This window comes from Manis pentadactyla, chromosome 3 (assembly GCF_030020395.1).
Source record: "Manis pentadactyla isolate mManPen7 chromosome 3, mManPen7.hap1, whole genome shotgun sequence".
Classification (NCBI taxonomy): domain Eukaryota; kingdom Metazoa; phylum Chordata; class Mammalia; order Pholidota; family Manidae; genus Manis; species Manis pentadactyla.
In genome coordinates, this window is record NC_080021.1 from 104,567,492 (window position 1) to 104,583,773 (window position 16,282).

At 39.5% G+C, this 16,282-nt stretch overlaps 1 protein-coding gene across 1 annotated transcript in view; it reads left to right on the plus strand.

The window, feature by feature from the left end:
- LOC118915910 (protein TASOR 2-like) overlaps positions 1–16,282 on the plus strand; it is a 77,021-nt gene that overhangs the window by 50,777 nt on the left and 9,962 nt on the right. Inside the window, 4 exon segments of the mRNA XM_057499349.1 lie at positions 12,864–13,145; positions 13,148–13,421; positions 13,423–13,734; positions 15,525–15,945. Coding sequence (XP_057355332.1) covers positions 12,864–13,145; positions 13,148–13,421; positions 13,423–13,734; positions 15,525–15,945 — 1,289 coding nt within the window.

Consider the following 16,282-nt stretch of genomic DNA (forward strand, 5'->3'; position numbering starts at 1 on the left):
CATGGCGTGTGTGTGTTCATTTGGGAGTGTGGTGTTAAGGAGGGCAAATATTCCAGGCCAGCCATACTGAATTTCTGCTCTGTATGAACCAGTATACTTCAAAATATTAAATAACTTACGTGTAATTCAACATAGATTTTGCCAGTTTCTCAAATTTTTTTTTACCTCATCCACTTTAAAGAAAAAGCTTATTTTGTAGTAATAGTACATAGAAAATCACACATGACTGAAACAAAAATGTAAAAGAACGTTTATCCTAAATGTGCAATACAATCTGATATTTTCTATTCTATTCTGTTTCATTTAAGAAGGAATTCTGGGGGCTCTCTTGTCCCCTCCTGGCATGAGCCAGGAGCTCTATTCTCTCACTTTATTTCTAAATAAAAGCTTGAAAAAAAAGAAGGAATTCTGGTTACAGTCTGTTAACTATATTTTACAGTCCACCAGTGGATTATTGCATGCAGCTCAAGGACCATGGCACTGAGTGACACACAGAAGAACCCTGTGGGATCCCCTTGTTTTATGTTCCCGTTTTTCTTCCCAGGAACTTGGGTGGGAGCAGTCTTCCCTTCCTGTGCCTGTGCAGATGTTAGGAACTTCCCCTAGGTATTGGGCATCTCATTTTCTCACTTTTGTTGATTTAGTCTTAATTCTTTTCCTGTTTTATTTGTATTTAGCCTTTCTTTATGCTAGAAACTTTAGAAAATGTGACTGGGCTAGAATGAGAAGTCATGTTCTTAAACAAAATGCTGCTTTATTCCAGTAATTGTTTACTAGGAAAATGATTAGACCCAGGGAAATGTACATTAAGAGATTCTAAAAGCTTTTTATTAAAAAAGCCCACTCCTTTCTCTTAACCCACAAAAGGATGAAATGGAGTTGACCTCTTTTCTACCTTTCAATAAGTCACCACAATTTCTTAAAACTGTGTAGTGTCTTGTTTCTCATGCTCAATTAGAAATAGTGTTTTCTTTATAATGTAGCTTAAAATATTTGCCAATACTCGTGTGTGATTGTTTTATATGATATCTTTAGGGGTAATTTTTTGTTGGGAAAAACTGAAAATACGGAAGTCAATGGGGGAAAAGTTTTCAACGGGAACATTTATTAACATTTCTTTAAACTCTGATCATTTTCTTAAGACTGAAACACTTCCTATTTGGTTGTATGAGCAAGTTGTCAACTGTCTTCTCATGTGCCTCCTCCCTTAGCTGTTTCCTTCCTTCCATGTGAGAAGCAAAGCTGAGCATTTTGTAAGAGATATGGGCACTTATAATAGATTTGTAGAAATTAAATTAGTTGAAGACTTTCTTCAGTGTACCTTCCTCTCTCTTCTCTTAGAAGGTGATTTCTCAGGAGGTCTTCAGTATTTAGGAGTAGTAACATGACTATGACTATACAACCTCTTTTCTGTCCTGTGATTGTCGTTCTGACCATCACATGCTTTGGAAGCTGCGTTGCTCTGGCATGAATTGAGTCACCCATCTCCCAGTGCTGTGAACTAGCATATTCAGTCCTACCTGCCACTTCAGTCTGGAAGGATTATGCAGATTTTTGAAAAATTAAGTCATGCCTTGTTTTATAAAAGCTAATGATAATTTTTTTCTTCACCTGCCTCTTAATAAGTTAACATTTTTATATTTATGTGAGAACTTTTAACTCCTGCTTTATTAAAACAAACTTAATGAAATACCCAACGTTTTATATTTTATTCCCCATTACTAAAGGTTACCCCCCAGAAAACAAAATAAATAAAAGGAAGAGCTATGCTGATCAGTGTCCAAGCCCCCTACCCCTAAAAAACGGTGTCTTTTTTACATAAGGTACTGAAGTGCTGACTGCACAGTTTGTACAGACAACCAAATTGGATAGGAAAAACCAAGAAGCTCCTATTTCTAAAGATGTTTCAGTGGCAGCGAGTGCTAAAATGGCAAAGAGATGAGAAATCTCCCATCAAAACTGTTCCAAGGGCTAAACCACCTGTGAAGAAATCTCCACAAACACAGAGGGTAAATGTAGTAAAAGGCAATCAGAATCCCAGAATCAGAAAGCAACCACAACCTGGTAAGAAATACTCTTCCTATAAATTTCAACACCATGATACAGACTAATTGGGATCACAAGATAGTGTATTGAAATAGGATAAGAGCAGTTGAAATCTAGCAACAAATCTTGCTATATTCTTTAGTTAGGATACTAACAAGACTAAGAAACTTGTTTTGCTATTGCATAGAAATTAAGAAAGTACAAAGATTCATGCCTTCACAAAATAAACCCTACTTTCTAGTTTGCATAAGGCCTGAACCGGAACTGTCTATAAGAGTTAAGCTATAAATGGCCTTTTTTTTGTGACTGAGTACACAACCAAATATAACCTGACAATATTTTTCTGGACCATAAACAGTTACAAAAAGTAGAAGTTTTAGGTTTATTTGTCCAAAGGAAACTGTAAAGAGGTTGTCAAACTGGTCAGTAATCCAGAATCCTGCATTTTATTTTAAAAGGCATTAAATTAATTTTAGAAACAGTTTTAATTTTCTAATTTTACTTAAGTGAGCAATTAACTTTAGTTATCCGAACAAACAGCTAACTGCTCTAGTTCTTGTATTTCCAATTGCTAGACATACTCTCTTGAAAGTTCTTTCACCACCATGGGCTTCACCTCCAGCTCTTCTAGGTCCATGTCCCTCCTTACTTACACCTCCCTCCTGTGACAACAGCGGCTGTTCCAGTCTGCAGTCTGTAAAGTTTACTTTCTTGTCAGTGTTGAGTACTATTGTGTTATACGCGTGTTGTTGTTTTTCATTTGTTTTAACAAAGACTTCATGGTCTCATACCTTTATATTTCTATCAATTTTCTATCTCCTCTCTTGGATTCTGTTTCTCCCTGGGCTATGAAAAAAGTCTAATTTTTAGTGGAAATTCAGGGAAAGAAACTATTGTTGAGGTGATGTTGCTATGGATGAGCCTTTTTTTTTTAAGTTTCTCTAATTTCTTATGATAAGAGTTTTTTAAAGCACATTATGTCACCCTAAAATTGATAGTGTTGCACATTTGGCATCCATGCCAAATGCAGGCTCTTCTGCTTTCTCTCAAGGTGGTTCATGATGTGGTTGTTGCCCACGTGTCCAAACTTCCCTCCCTCTGTCTCCTGCCCTGCACCCTCCCCTCATTCATCACACCTGTTTTACTCTGGGGCACTTCCCTCCTCCCTCCAGAGTCTGCTAGGCTAAGTCCTGCCTCCACATGGAGGCATTTCCTAATGCTCTCACCTTCACTGGTGTCAGTTTTCATTATTTTTTTGTGTGATTGAGGACATTATGGAATGAAATTCATGCAATCATTTGATGTGTCAGTCCTGTCTTTCAATTGGTCTGTAAACATGAATGAGCATAGATAAACATACAATGCTTTGCATTTCTGCTGTGTCATCTGAATTCTTTGTACTGAATTGGCATGCAGATATTTAGAGACTGATTAATGGGAGGAGGTATGAGGTGGGTATTGGCAGAAAAGTGATCCCAGAAAATGAAAAGTTTTCAGAATGTGTATTCAGAAATTGGCTGATTTGTACTGCAAATGTCTGTATATATTGTGCAGCCACATACAGTTTTGAGATTAGCACTTTTTAAATAATCTCTTAATTTTTCTTTTTTTAATCAATTATACTAATCTGTTCGATTTTCTGTACTTGAGATATCAGAGTTAAAGAAACAAAGGTTTGGTTATTTCGTTACTGAAATAAATGATTTTCTATCATGAAAGTTTTTAATGTGGCTTTTATGTACTGAACTCTTTTTTTCATATATATTTCACTAGGCATTGTCTTATCTGTACTTAAAAAGTGCTAAATTATCGATACTGTGTTTTTTAGACAGAGGGCTTATAACAGTCATTAAATGATGGACTTGAGACTGCACATTCTTAATTAAACTGAACTATTTTTTTTTTGAGAGGGCATCTCTCATATTTATTGATCAAATGGTTGTTAACAACAATAAAATTCTGTTTTATTGCTCAATGCACAGTCATTAATCCACCCCAAGCCTAATTCTCGTCAGTCTCCAATCTTCTGAAGCATAACGAACAAGTTCTTACACGGTGAACAAATTATTACATAGTGAATAAGTTCTTACTTGGTGAACAGTACAAGGGCAGTCATCACAGAAACTTTTGGTTTTGATCACGCATTATGAACTATAAACAATCAGGTTAAATATGAATATTCATTTGATTTTTATACTTGATTTATATGTGAATCCCACATTTCTCCCTTATTATTATTATTATTATTTTTTTTAATAAAATGCTGAAGTGGTAGGTAGATGCAAGATAAAGGTAGAAAACATACTTTAGTGTTGTAAGAGAGCAAATGTAGATGATCAGGTGTGTGCCTGTAGACTAAGTGTTAATCCAAGCTAGACAAGGGCAACAAAACATCCACGGATGCAGAAGATTTCTCGCAAAACGGGGGGTGAGGTTTTAAGCCTCACCTCTGTTGATCCCCAATTTCTCACCTGATGGCCCCCCTGCGACTGTGCCTGTCTTAGGTTGTTCCTCCTTGAGGAATCTTACCCGTCTCTGGCTAACCAGTCATCTTCTGGGGCCATACAGGGAAATGTAAAGCTGGTAAGTGAGAGAGAAGCAATATTGTTTGAAAAGGTTAGCTTTTTACTTCTTTGCATATTTATGCCCTGTGGCTTCTATGCCCAGCATTTGTCTTGAGGTATCTTTACCACTTGGAAGAATTATGATACTCAGTAATTTTCGATATGAGGCACGAATTCTACTAAACGGTTGTAATTAGGAAGAAAGAAGAAAAGCTATAGAAGTAGCAGACGGAAGAAAGCATGGGAAGATTGATTATTTCTTTGACATATCTTCTTGTAGAGTAACTTAAGCATGTATAGGTTTTAAACTACTAATTAAATTGCACACACATATTAACATAATTAGAATACAGTTACATAACCAAAGCAGACCTATAATTCCAGCCATCTCCAGTGAAACCAAGAAAACCAGTTAGGCATCCTAGGCATTTGTGAAAATTTATCTATGATATAATGGATATTGTCCAACTAAACTTGAACAGTCTGAGAGAAATCAGACAAGTTAAAACAACTCATTCCTGGGAACTGTTCACATCCCATATGTTCTTTTAACAGTAGATAGTCTGTAGTTGTGAGGTTTTGGAGCGCTACAACTTGCACTTCTCCTAATTCTTGGTTGAGTTCCGAGAGTATAGATCCAGTCAAATTTGTTGTTTTACTGTATGCACAGGCCAGCTTAGATACCTCCTTCTTCATTCCCATGGCAAATACAGGAACCAGTGGGATGAATGCAGCTACAACTCTAGCAGCGCCTGGGTCTTTGTGGAGGTTTTTTGATGATCATCTTCTGGTATGACTCTTCCAGACAGTGCTCATGTTGGAAGTTCTTCTTCATATTGTATCTTAGTTCATTTTCTGGGTAGCCCAATTAGGCTTTGATCCTCTGTATAAACACAAAAAGACCCTTTGCCCACACTTTGATATGCCCTTTATACCATTGTGTAGTACTCATTGGAGGTCACCACACAGGAACTGCTTTTTGTTGTTGTTGTTGTTATCATTAATCTACACTTACATGAAGAATATTATGTTTACTAGGCTCTACCCTATACCAGGTCCCCCCTATAAACCCCTTTACAGTCACTGTCCATCAGCATATCAAAATGTTGTAGAATCACTACTTGTCTTCTCTGTGTTGTACAGCCCTCCCATTTCTCCCACTCCCCCATGCATGCTGATCTCAATACCCCCTTCTTCTCCGCCCCCCTTATCCCTCCCTACCCACCCATCCTCCCCACCCACCCATCCTCCCCAGTCCCTTTCCCTTTGGTACCTGTTAGTCCATTCTTGGGTTCTGTGATTCCGCTGCTGTTTTGTTCCTTCAGTTATTCCGTTGTTCTTATACTCCACAGATGAGTGAGATCATTTGGTAGTTCTCTTTCTCCGCTTATTTCACTGAGCATAATACCCTCCAGCTCCATCCATGTTGCAAATGGTAGGATTTTCCCTGTTCTTATGGCTGAGTAATATTCCATTGTGTATATGTACCACATCTTCTTTATCCATTCATCTACCGATGGACATTTAGGTTGCATCCAATTCTTGGCTATTGTAAATAGTGCTGCAATAAACATAGGGGTGCATCTGTCTTTTTCAAACTTGATTGCTGTGTTCTTAGGGTAAATTCCTAGGAGTGCAATTCCTGGGTCAAATGGTAAGTCTGTTTTGAGCATTTTGAGGAAACTCCATACTGCTTTCCACAATGGTTGAACTAATTTACATTCCCACCAGCAGTGTAGGAGGGTTCCCCTTTCTCCACAGCCTCGCCAACATTTGTTGTTGTTCGTCTTTTGGATGGTAGCCATCCTTACTGGTGTGAGGTGATACCTCATTGTAGTTTTAATTTGCATTTCTCTGATAATTAGCGATGTGGAGCATCTTTTCATGTGTCTGTTGGCCATCTGTATTTCTTTTTTGGAGAACTGTCTGTTCAGTTCCTCTGCCCATTTTTTAATTGGGTTATTTGTTTTTTGTTTGTTGAGGCATGTGAGCTCTTTATATATTCTGGACGTCAAGCCTTTATCGGATGTGTCATTTTCAAATATATTCTCCCATATTGTAGGGTTCCTTTTTGTTCTACTGATGGTGTATTTTGCTGTACAGAAGCTTTTCAGCTTAATATAGTCCCACTTGTTCATTTTTGCTGTTGTTTTCCTTGCCCAGGGAGATATGTTCAAGAAAAGGTCATTCATGCTTATGTCTAAGAGGTTTTTGCCTATGTTTTTTTCCATGAGTTTAATGGTTTCATGACTTACATTCAGGTCTTTGATCCATTTTGAATTTACTTTTGTATATGGCGTTAGACAGTGGTCCAGTTTCATACTCCTACATGTAGCTGTCCAGTTTTGCCAGCACCATCTGTTGAAGAAGCTGTCATTTTGCCATTGTATATTCTTGGCTCCTTTGTCAAATATTAAATGACCATATATGTTTGGGTTAATGTCTGGAGTCTCTAGTCTGTTCCACTGGTATGTGGCTCTGTTCTTGTGCCAGTACCAAATTGTCTTGATTACTATGGCTTTATAGTAGAGCATGAAGTTGGGGAGTGAGACCCCCCTACTTTATTCTTCTTTCTCAGGATTGCTTTGGCTATTCGGGGTCTTTGGTGTTTCCATATGAATTTTTGAACTACTTGTTCCAGTTCATTGAAGAATGTTGCTGGTAATTTGATAGGGATTTCATCAAATCTGTATATTACTTTGGGCAGGATGACCATTTTGATGATATTAATTCTTCCTAGCCAACAGCATGGGATGAGTTTCCATTTGTTAGTGTCCCCTTTGATTTCTCTTAAGAGTGACTTGTAGTTTTCAGAGTATAGGTCTTTCACTTCTTTGGTTAGGTTTATTCCTAGGTATTTTATTTTTTTTGATGCAGTTGTGAATGGAATTGTTTTCCTGATTTCTCTTTCTATTGGTTCATTATTAGTGAATAGGAAAGCTACCGATTTCTGTGTGTTAATTTTGTATCCTGCAACTTTGCTGTATTCCGATATCAGTTCTAGTAGTTTTGGGGTGGAGTCTTTAGGGTTTTTTTATGTACACTATCATGTCATCTGCAAATAGTGACAGTTTGACTTCTTCTTTACCAATCTGGATTCCTTGTATTTCTTTGTTTTGTCTGATTGCCGTGGCTAGGACCTCCAGTACTATGTTAAATAGCAGTGGGGAGAGTGGGCATCCCTGTCTAGTTCCCGATCTCAGAGGAAAAGCTTTCAGCTTCTCGCTGTTCAGTATAATGTTGGCTGTGGGTTTATCATAAATGGCCTTTATTATGTTGAGGTACTTGCCCTCTATTCCCATTTTGCTGAGAGTTTTTATCATGAATGGATGTTGAATTTTGTGAAATGCCTTTTCAGCATCTAAGGAGATGATCATGTGGTTTTTGTCTTTCTTTTTGTTGATGTGGTGGATGATGTTGATGGATTTTCAAATGTTGTACCATCCTTGCATCCCTGGGATGAATCCCACTTGGTCATGGTGCACGATCCTTTTGATGTATTTTTGAAATTGGTTTGCTAGTATTTTGTTGAGTATTTTTGCATCTACGTTCATCAGGGATATTGGTCTGTAGTTTTCTTTTTTGGTGGGGTCTTTGCTTGGTTTTGGTATTAGGGTGATGTTGACTTCATAGAATGAGTTTGGGAGTATTCCCTCCTCTTCTATTTTTTGGAAAACTTTAAGGAGAATGGGTATTATGTCTTCTCTGTATGTCTGATAAAATTCCGAGGTAAATCCATCTGGCCCAGGGGTTTTGTTCTTTGGTAATTTTTTGATTACTGCTTCAATTTCGTTGCTGGTAATTGGTCTGTTTAGATTTTCTGTTTCTTTCTGGGTCAGTCTTGGAAGGTTGTAGTTTTCTAGGAAGTTGTCCATTTCTGCTAGGTTTCCCAGCTTGTTAGCATATAGGTTTTCATAGTACTCTCTAATAATTCTTTGTATTTCTGTGGAGTCCGTCGTGATTTTTCCTTTCTTGTTTCTGATTCTGTTGATTTGTGTTGACTCTCTTTTCCTCTTAATAAGTCTGGCTAGAGGCTTATCTATTTTGTTTATTTTCTCGAAGAACCAGCTCTTTGTTTCATTGATTTTTGCTATTGTTTTATTCTTCTCAATTTTATTTATTTCTTCTCTGATCTTTATTATGTCCCTCCTTCTGCTGACCTTAGGCCTCATTTCTTCTTCTTTTTCCAATTTCGATAATTGTGACATTAGACCATTCATTTGGGATTGTTCTTCCTTCTTTAAATATGCCTAGATTGCTATATACTTTCCTCTTAAGACTGCTTTTGCTGTATCCCACAGTAGTTCGGGCTTTGTGTTATTGTTGTCGTTTGTTTCTATTTATTGCTGGGTCTCCATTTTGATTTGATCATTGATCCATGATTATTTAGAAGCGTGTTGTTAAGCCTTCATGTGTTTGTGAGCCTTTTTTGCTTTCTTTGTACAGTTTATTTCTAGTTTTATGCCTTTGTGGTCTGAAAAGTTGGTTGGTAGGATTTCAGTCTATTGAAATTTACTGAGGCTCTTTTTGTGGCCTAGTATGTGGTCTATTCTGGAGAATGTTCCATGTGCACTTGAGAAGAATGTGTATCCTGTTGCTTTTGGATGTAGACTTCTGTAGATGTCTATTAGGTCCATCTGTTCTAGTGTGTTGTTCAGTGCCTCTGTGTCCTTACTTATTTTCTGTCTGGTGGATCTGTCCTTTGGAGTGAGTGGTGTGTTGAAGTCTCCTAGAATGAATGCATTGCATTCTATTTCCTCCTTTAGTTCTGTTAATATTTGTTTAGGTATGTTGGTGCTCCTGTATTAGGTGCATATATATTTAGAATGGTTATATCCTCTTGTTGGACTGAGCCCTTTATCATGTAATGTTCTTCTTTGTCTTTTGTTACTTTCTTTATTTTGAAGTCTGTTTTGTCTGATACTAGTATTGCAACAGCTGCTTTTTTCTCTCTGTTGTTTGCATGAAATATCTTTTTCCATCCCTTGACTTTAAGTCTGTGCATGTCTTTGGGTTTGAGGTGAGTCTCTTGTAAGCAGCATATGGATGGGTCTTGCTTTTTTATCCATTCTATTACTCTGTGTGTTTTGATTGGTACATTCAGTCCATTTACATTTAGGGTGATTATTGAAAGGTATGAATTTATTGCCATTGCAGGCTTTAAGTTTGTGGTTACCAAAGGTTCAGGGTTAGCTCCTTTACTATCTTACTGTCTAACTTAACTCGCTTGTTGAGCTATTATAAACACGGTCTGATGATTCTTTACTTCTCTCCCTTCTTATTCTTCCTCCTCACTTCTTCATGTGTTGGGTGTTTTGTTCTGTGCTCTTTATTGGAGTGCTCCCATGTAGAGCACTCCCTGTAAGATGCCCTGTAGAGGTGGTTAGTGGGAGGCAAATTCCCTGAACTTTTACTTGTCTGGGAATTGTTTAATTCCTCCTTCGTATTTAAATGGTAATCGTGCTGGGTCCAGTAGTCTTGGTTCGAGGCCCTTCTGTTTCATTGCATTAAGTATATCATGCCATTCTCTTTTGGCCTGTAGGGTTTCTGTTGAGAAGTCTGATGATAGCCTGATGGGTTTTCCTTTGTAGGTGACCTTTTTTTTTCTCTCTGGCTGCCTTTAATACTTTGTCCTTGTCTTTGATCTTTGCCATTTTAATTATTGTGTGTCTTGGTGTTGCCCTCCTTGGATCCCTTGTCATGGGAGTTCTGTGTACCTCTGTGATCTGAGAGGCCATGTCCTCCCCTAGTTTGGGGAAGTTTACAGCAATTATGTCTTCAAAGACACTTTCAATCCCTTTTTCTCTTCTTCTTCTGGTACCCCTATAATGCAGATATTGTTCCGTTTTGAGTGGTCACTCAGCTCTCTTAGAATTCTTTCATTCCTATAGATCCTTTTATCTCTCTCTGCATCAGCTTCTCTGCATTCCTGTTCTCTGTTTTCTAGCCCATTAATGGTCTCTTGCATCTCGTCCAGTCTGTTTTGAAGTCCTTCCAGAGCTTGTTTTATTTCTGTATTCTCCTTCCTTAGTTCTTGCATATTTCTCTGCAAGTCAATCAGTATGGTTATGACTTTTGTTTTGAATTCTTTTTCCGGAAGACTGGTTAAATATATCTCCCCAGGTTCCTTCTCAGGGGAAGATGTAGCAGATTCTGAAGCTGTCTGGGTTAGTCTTGTCTGGATCAAATTTTTTTACCTTTTCATGTTAATAGGTGCTATTGGCTGTCAGCTGGGAGAGCCAAACTTCCACTTGCTACTGGCCTTTCTTTACTGGGACAACTGCGACCCCTAGTGGCTTGTGTTGGGCAATTGCGTGTAGACTGGGTCTTTGTGTCTTTCCCGGCCGGTATGGAGGAAGCTCCCTTGCTGAGGGTGTGGCCAGCCTCTGGCTGCTTCTCTGCTTTGTCCGCGCCCCGGAGGGGTAGTAGACGGTGGGCTGTTTGGCTTTTTACCTCCGTGAGGGGTCTCAGAGCTGTTGCCCAGGGGGTTAGTGCGCCCAGGTTTCCCTGGAATTTCCAGCTTCTGGACTGTGACCTGGGTTGTTTCCATCCAGCTGTTGCGTCCCTGTCCCTTTAAGACTTTCAAGAAGCACTCGCTTTTCTTTGTCACAGGGGCATCAGCTTCGGTACCCGCTCAGAGGTCTTGATGCCCTGTTTCCCTAGTTTCCAGCCCTCCACGCATGCACTTTGTCTGCACTCTGGTGCAGATGGCTGGGGCTGGGTGTTCAGCAGTCCTGGGCTCCCTCTCCCTCCTCGCTTCGACTCCTCTCCTCCCGCCGGGAGCTGGGGTGAGGGGCGCTCGGGTCCCGCCCGGCCGGGGCTTGTATCTTACCCCTTTCACCAGGCCCTGGGCTCTCACACGTGTGGATGTAGTCTGACTGTTGTCCTGTGTCTTCTGTTCTCTCTTTTAGGATTAGTTGTATTTGTTGTTTTTTAAAATATATATATGTTTTTGGGAGGAGATTCCCACTGTCCTACTCATGCCGCCATCTTGGCTCTGCCTCTATACTGAACTATTTTTCTTGACTTCAATAGAGGATTCTTTATATTAGACCTTACTCAAAAGTGATGTTCTGTTTAAGAGCCAAAATATTAACGAAGATAGAGTGAAATTAATGTCAAACACATCAGATCATAAAATGTGTTTCATGTTTCCATTACACCCATGGAGCTAATGCAACAATTCTCTGCTTTTGGTCAGTTTCTTCTACTTTGCCCCTTAGGTTTTGTTATTTTAATCAAGACTGGACAGTGGTTGATAAATTTTACCCTCCCACCATTCACACACACCCTTCTTATTCTATTTGATGACCTTGTAGGCCAGAGTTTTCTTTTCCTCTTTAAATGTGGTAGTCATTGGCTTTCATGCAGGTTATTTATTACTTTCAGGCCTCCTGCTATTACAAAGAGTGCAGTTGGCTTTTCTGAATATCCATCCACTATAGGAAATTGTTACTTACTGTTGTAAAATTTGTCCTTCAGGGTAACTTCAGTTAAAGAAGGCTGAATTAAGGTCCTGCGAATCCAAGTAAGCCATTTCAGAATGTCAGTTTTCTGATAAAAGGCATATGGGTCGATTTGGTTATCTGCAGAACAGAGAATTATCAGTAGATAGGGAGATCTGCTATTTTATGGATAGGATAGCAAGATAATGTTTTCAGTACAGAAATTGAAATTTAACAAGGTGATGAAATTAATGTGATTGTGAATACTTTTAAGGACTTTTCTAATTTTTTTTACTCGTATCACATATAATTAAACATCAATATGATTAAAATGATCTATTTTGAACTTAGGTGAGTTCTCTAATCATTTTATAAGGGAAATTTTTAAGAAACTACACTAATATACTATAATATACACTTCAAACTTAGAAATTCTTAAATTCCCACTAGATTCTAAGCTCTCTGAGGGCAGGACTCTGGTTTTGTCTTGTTTTCCTCTGTATATTTAGCTGAGCCGTATGCCTTGTATGCAGTTTAGTACTTGTATTTTTGAAAGGTGATTTCTTTTTGAGTTAGTTGCACATTCCTTAAGAATTATTCCTCTGTTGAATACAATATAAATAGATCTGAAAGTTGAAAGAAACCTCAGTCTGATAGTAAAATTTTAATGTACGATCTATGCAGTATATCAAGGGGTTTTTCTTGAACATATTGACTTAACCATTGATTTTCACTAAGCCATATGATATGGCAGAGAATTAATTCTATGGAAATCAAATGTTATATGTCTTTTTCTTTTACACTGAAGCCAAAGGAGAAACTGCTTCACATCTTCAGTCAGAAATTTCATCAGATGGTCAAGAAGATGCTATTAGCATAAATACAGCTCAGCCAGAAAGCATCACAGTGGCTCACAGAGATCCACCTAAAAACTCCCTTGCCAGCTGTGACTCCCAGGCCCTGAATATGTTAGCTGATCTAGCATTGAGTGCTGCTGCCTCCCCCACACCATCATCTGAGCCCAGAAACCTTCCCTGCCCCTCTGGACTGCCCCCAAGTGAGGTTTTGCCTTCTAACGAATATTCTTCGCATGTACATCTGACCATGAATATCACAGAGGAGCTAAAAGTCAAAAAGATGGGCCGTTACCTAAGCCCTCTGCTGATAAGAGTAATCCACCGTCGGACTCCACTGTCGACCAGGAAGAAGGGAGCTTGGTTCCTAGCACTCAGGCCCCTGTTGGCACCCATGTGGCTCTTCCTGAGGAAACACTGAAAAGGCCTGACGCAAGCCAGAGCTCTTTTGTTGCTGTGGAACATTCCTATGCCCTACTCCTTGGAAAACATTCAAAGAAGCATCTACAGCAGAGTTGCAGGCCCTCCCTTTGCTAAGAATGGCACAAAAGGCCCCGAAGCAGGAACCCCAGTGGGAAAAGTAATGCCCTTTCGGCACCAGCAGAACACCTCCCCTCTGCAAAAGCTTTCCGAGGACCCATTACTCCAGTGCAAGAGCAGATTGCTGTCCTCCAGCCTGAGAGATTTTTACTGCTCCCATACTGTGTTCAGCTGTGATGGCTCTTTTAAGGTCACTTTCACATGTGAAGCAGAATATGTATTCAGTTTAGAAAGCAAGTACACCAACAACCCACTGGAGAAGGCAGTGGTCAGAGCATTACATGGGTAAGTGGTGGTGCGGGTGAGGAGGTGGTCAGAGCATCATGTGGGTGGGCAGTGGTGCAGGTAAGACTGTAGTCATCACGTGGGTGAGTAGTGATGTGGATGAGGTGGCAGAGTGTCACGTGGGTGGACAGTGGTGCAGGTGAGGCGGTAGAGCATTACATGCATTAAATAGTGCGCAAGGGTGTATTCAGAGCATTACATGCATTAAATAGTGGTGCAAGTGGATATAACTGTGTTGAGTAAATGTTGTGTTGGGGGTTACTTGTGCTGAGCTTTGGAGAAGCAGAAAGCGGGTGTAAGTCCGGTAACTTGTATTAATATCAAGTGGTTTGATTTACCGTCAGCCATCGTCTGTGATCGCATGGAGTACTTCTGCAAGGTAACTTTAGCCTTGTGAGTGGCTTTCCATTTTGAGATGCTCCTTTGTAAACCTTTGCAATCTTTGAATTGTAATATTTAAGTGAGCGCTCAATCTAAAATAGTAAGATGCAGAAATAATGGCTTTAAAGACTGAATTCCAAAAGAAACGTTTTAAAAATTAGTTGTAGTTTGTTAACTCAGTCAGGTTGCAGTGAGTGAGCTGTCTGACGGGCTGTTCCATAAATCTTCGTCAAGGGAGGGGTCAAGTCAGTAAGAGCAGAACAGCTCAGAGCATGGGCTTCGGAGTGTGGACTAACCTGGGTTTTTAATTAAGGCCTTCCCACAGTAGTTTCTGTGACCTAGACGTCCCTATGCTTTGGGACAGTGCTTCTCAATCTTTATTGTGTGCACCAGTCACTCTCTGCCTTGCAGATTCTGACTCAGTCTATCGGGATGGGTCTGAGTGTTTACATCTCTGACAAATTCCCAGACAGAGGGTGGCAGCCTGTGGAAAAAACTTTTAAGTAGGGGCTTAGTAATAGCTACTTCATGAGGTGGTTATGTACATTAGGATTTTGCTCAGTGACTGGAACAGACTAATAAATGGTAACTATTACTATTAGCAGGAAGCATTAGCTTTATGAAACGGCATTCATCTCCTTGTTAGTGGTCTGTTTCATGAGTGACTAAATTGTATTAGACACCTTTGTTTGCTCCAGTTAGGAGCTCCCACTCCTCAGAGCATTATTCCCTTATGTTCCCATCACTTCTCTAGCCTAAGTCCTCTGTAACTGCAGCCTGTCTCTGAGCCCTTCTGACTCATCCACTCCAGCTCTCTGCTGTCCTTTGCCTGCAGATGGCCAGAAATGTTTTGTATCTCTCCTTACAGTTCAGGAGGTTTTCCAGAACTGTAATCTGAAAACAGTGTAGTTCTGCTGAATTGCCCACAAAGATATTTTAATCTTCAGACTTTCCCAAGGCTCTGGAGAGAGACACAAAAATAGAAAAGAAATGAGTTGGCCAGATTTAGCAAAAGCAAGGGGAGAGGAGGGTTTGAGTAGCTTTGGAACCGTCATTCCCCTAATAGAAATACGGTGTCCAGAGAGAGTCTGCATGAAATCAAAGAAGGTCCTAGGCTAGGAGTCAGGAGGCCTGTGTACCAGTCACAGTTCTACCACTTACAAGTCCTGTGATGAAAAAGGAGTCAAAACTCCAATTCTCAGTGCTCTTTTCTGTCTCTGAAAAATGGGTGGGTTTGATTTATTGTAACTGTTAAGTCAACTTCTTTTTACCTTATTGTTGCATAGTTGTATTATTTTTAAAATAAAAACATTTAAAATCACGGTTAACAAAAAAGGGACGTGGCTTAAGATATTTGACTAACCAATCATTGTCAGTTATCATTGTATGTTCTTTCTTTAAAACCACAGGCCCTGGAACATGGTTTTACCTGATAATGTAGAAGTGAAGCTCATACTTCATATGTGGATGGCTCTGTTTTACAGCAGTCAGAGCAAACTCATATAGTCATCTAGAAAAGTGGTGGAGCACAGCAGCCCCATGAAGTTTGTGTCTATAAATAGCACATTAGACACTTTGGAAGTCAGTGAGTTGGAGGAGCCCCCCTGTGTGGAGAGGTGTAACCCACTGTTGGAGACTGACGAGACTCCCAGAGGTCACACTGCCAAAGTGTCCTTCCCTGACACTCACTCCTTGCTTCCTTTCATTAAACCACCACCTGCGAGAGGCTTGGAACTGTGGGTGCACAATGAGCCGAAAGAAGGTTTTGCAGGAGAGGGTCACTCAGATACCCCGGAAAGCCAGAATTTCATCTATTCCTGTAGTAACGAGGTAAGTAAATCTGAATACCATAAATGCTGATGTTATTTGTGAAGAAATTTTCATTTGATTTTTGTGTATAAAAATCACATTCAAAACGAGGCATTGGTTTCTTTTAGGAAAGTGGATTCCCTAAGTAACCTAAAGGATTATAATACTAAAAACTTAATTTCCTTAAGTGTTGCTCTGGATTATCTGCAAGTGAAGCTTGTCTTTCATCCTGATCGAAGAAGCAGAAGTAGAAAAATATTGTGGGGGACAGGCAATCTGAGAGGCGACCATAGTGTCACTCAGTGTATAATTTGGGACAAGTTACTTGTTTCCTCTGAGCTTATTTTCTTATCTTTCA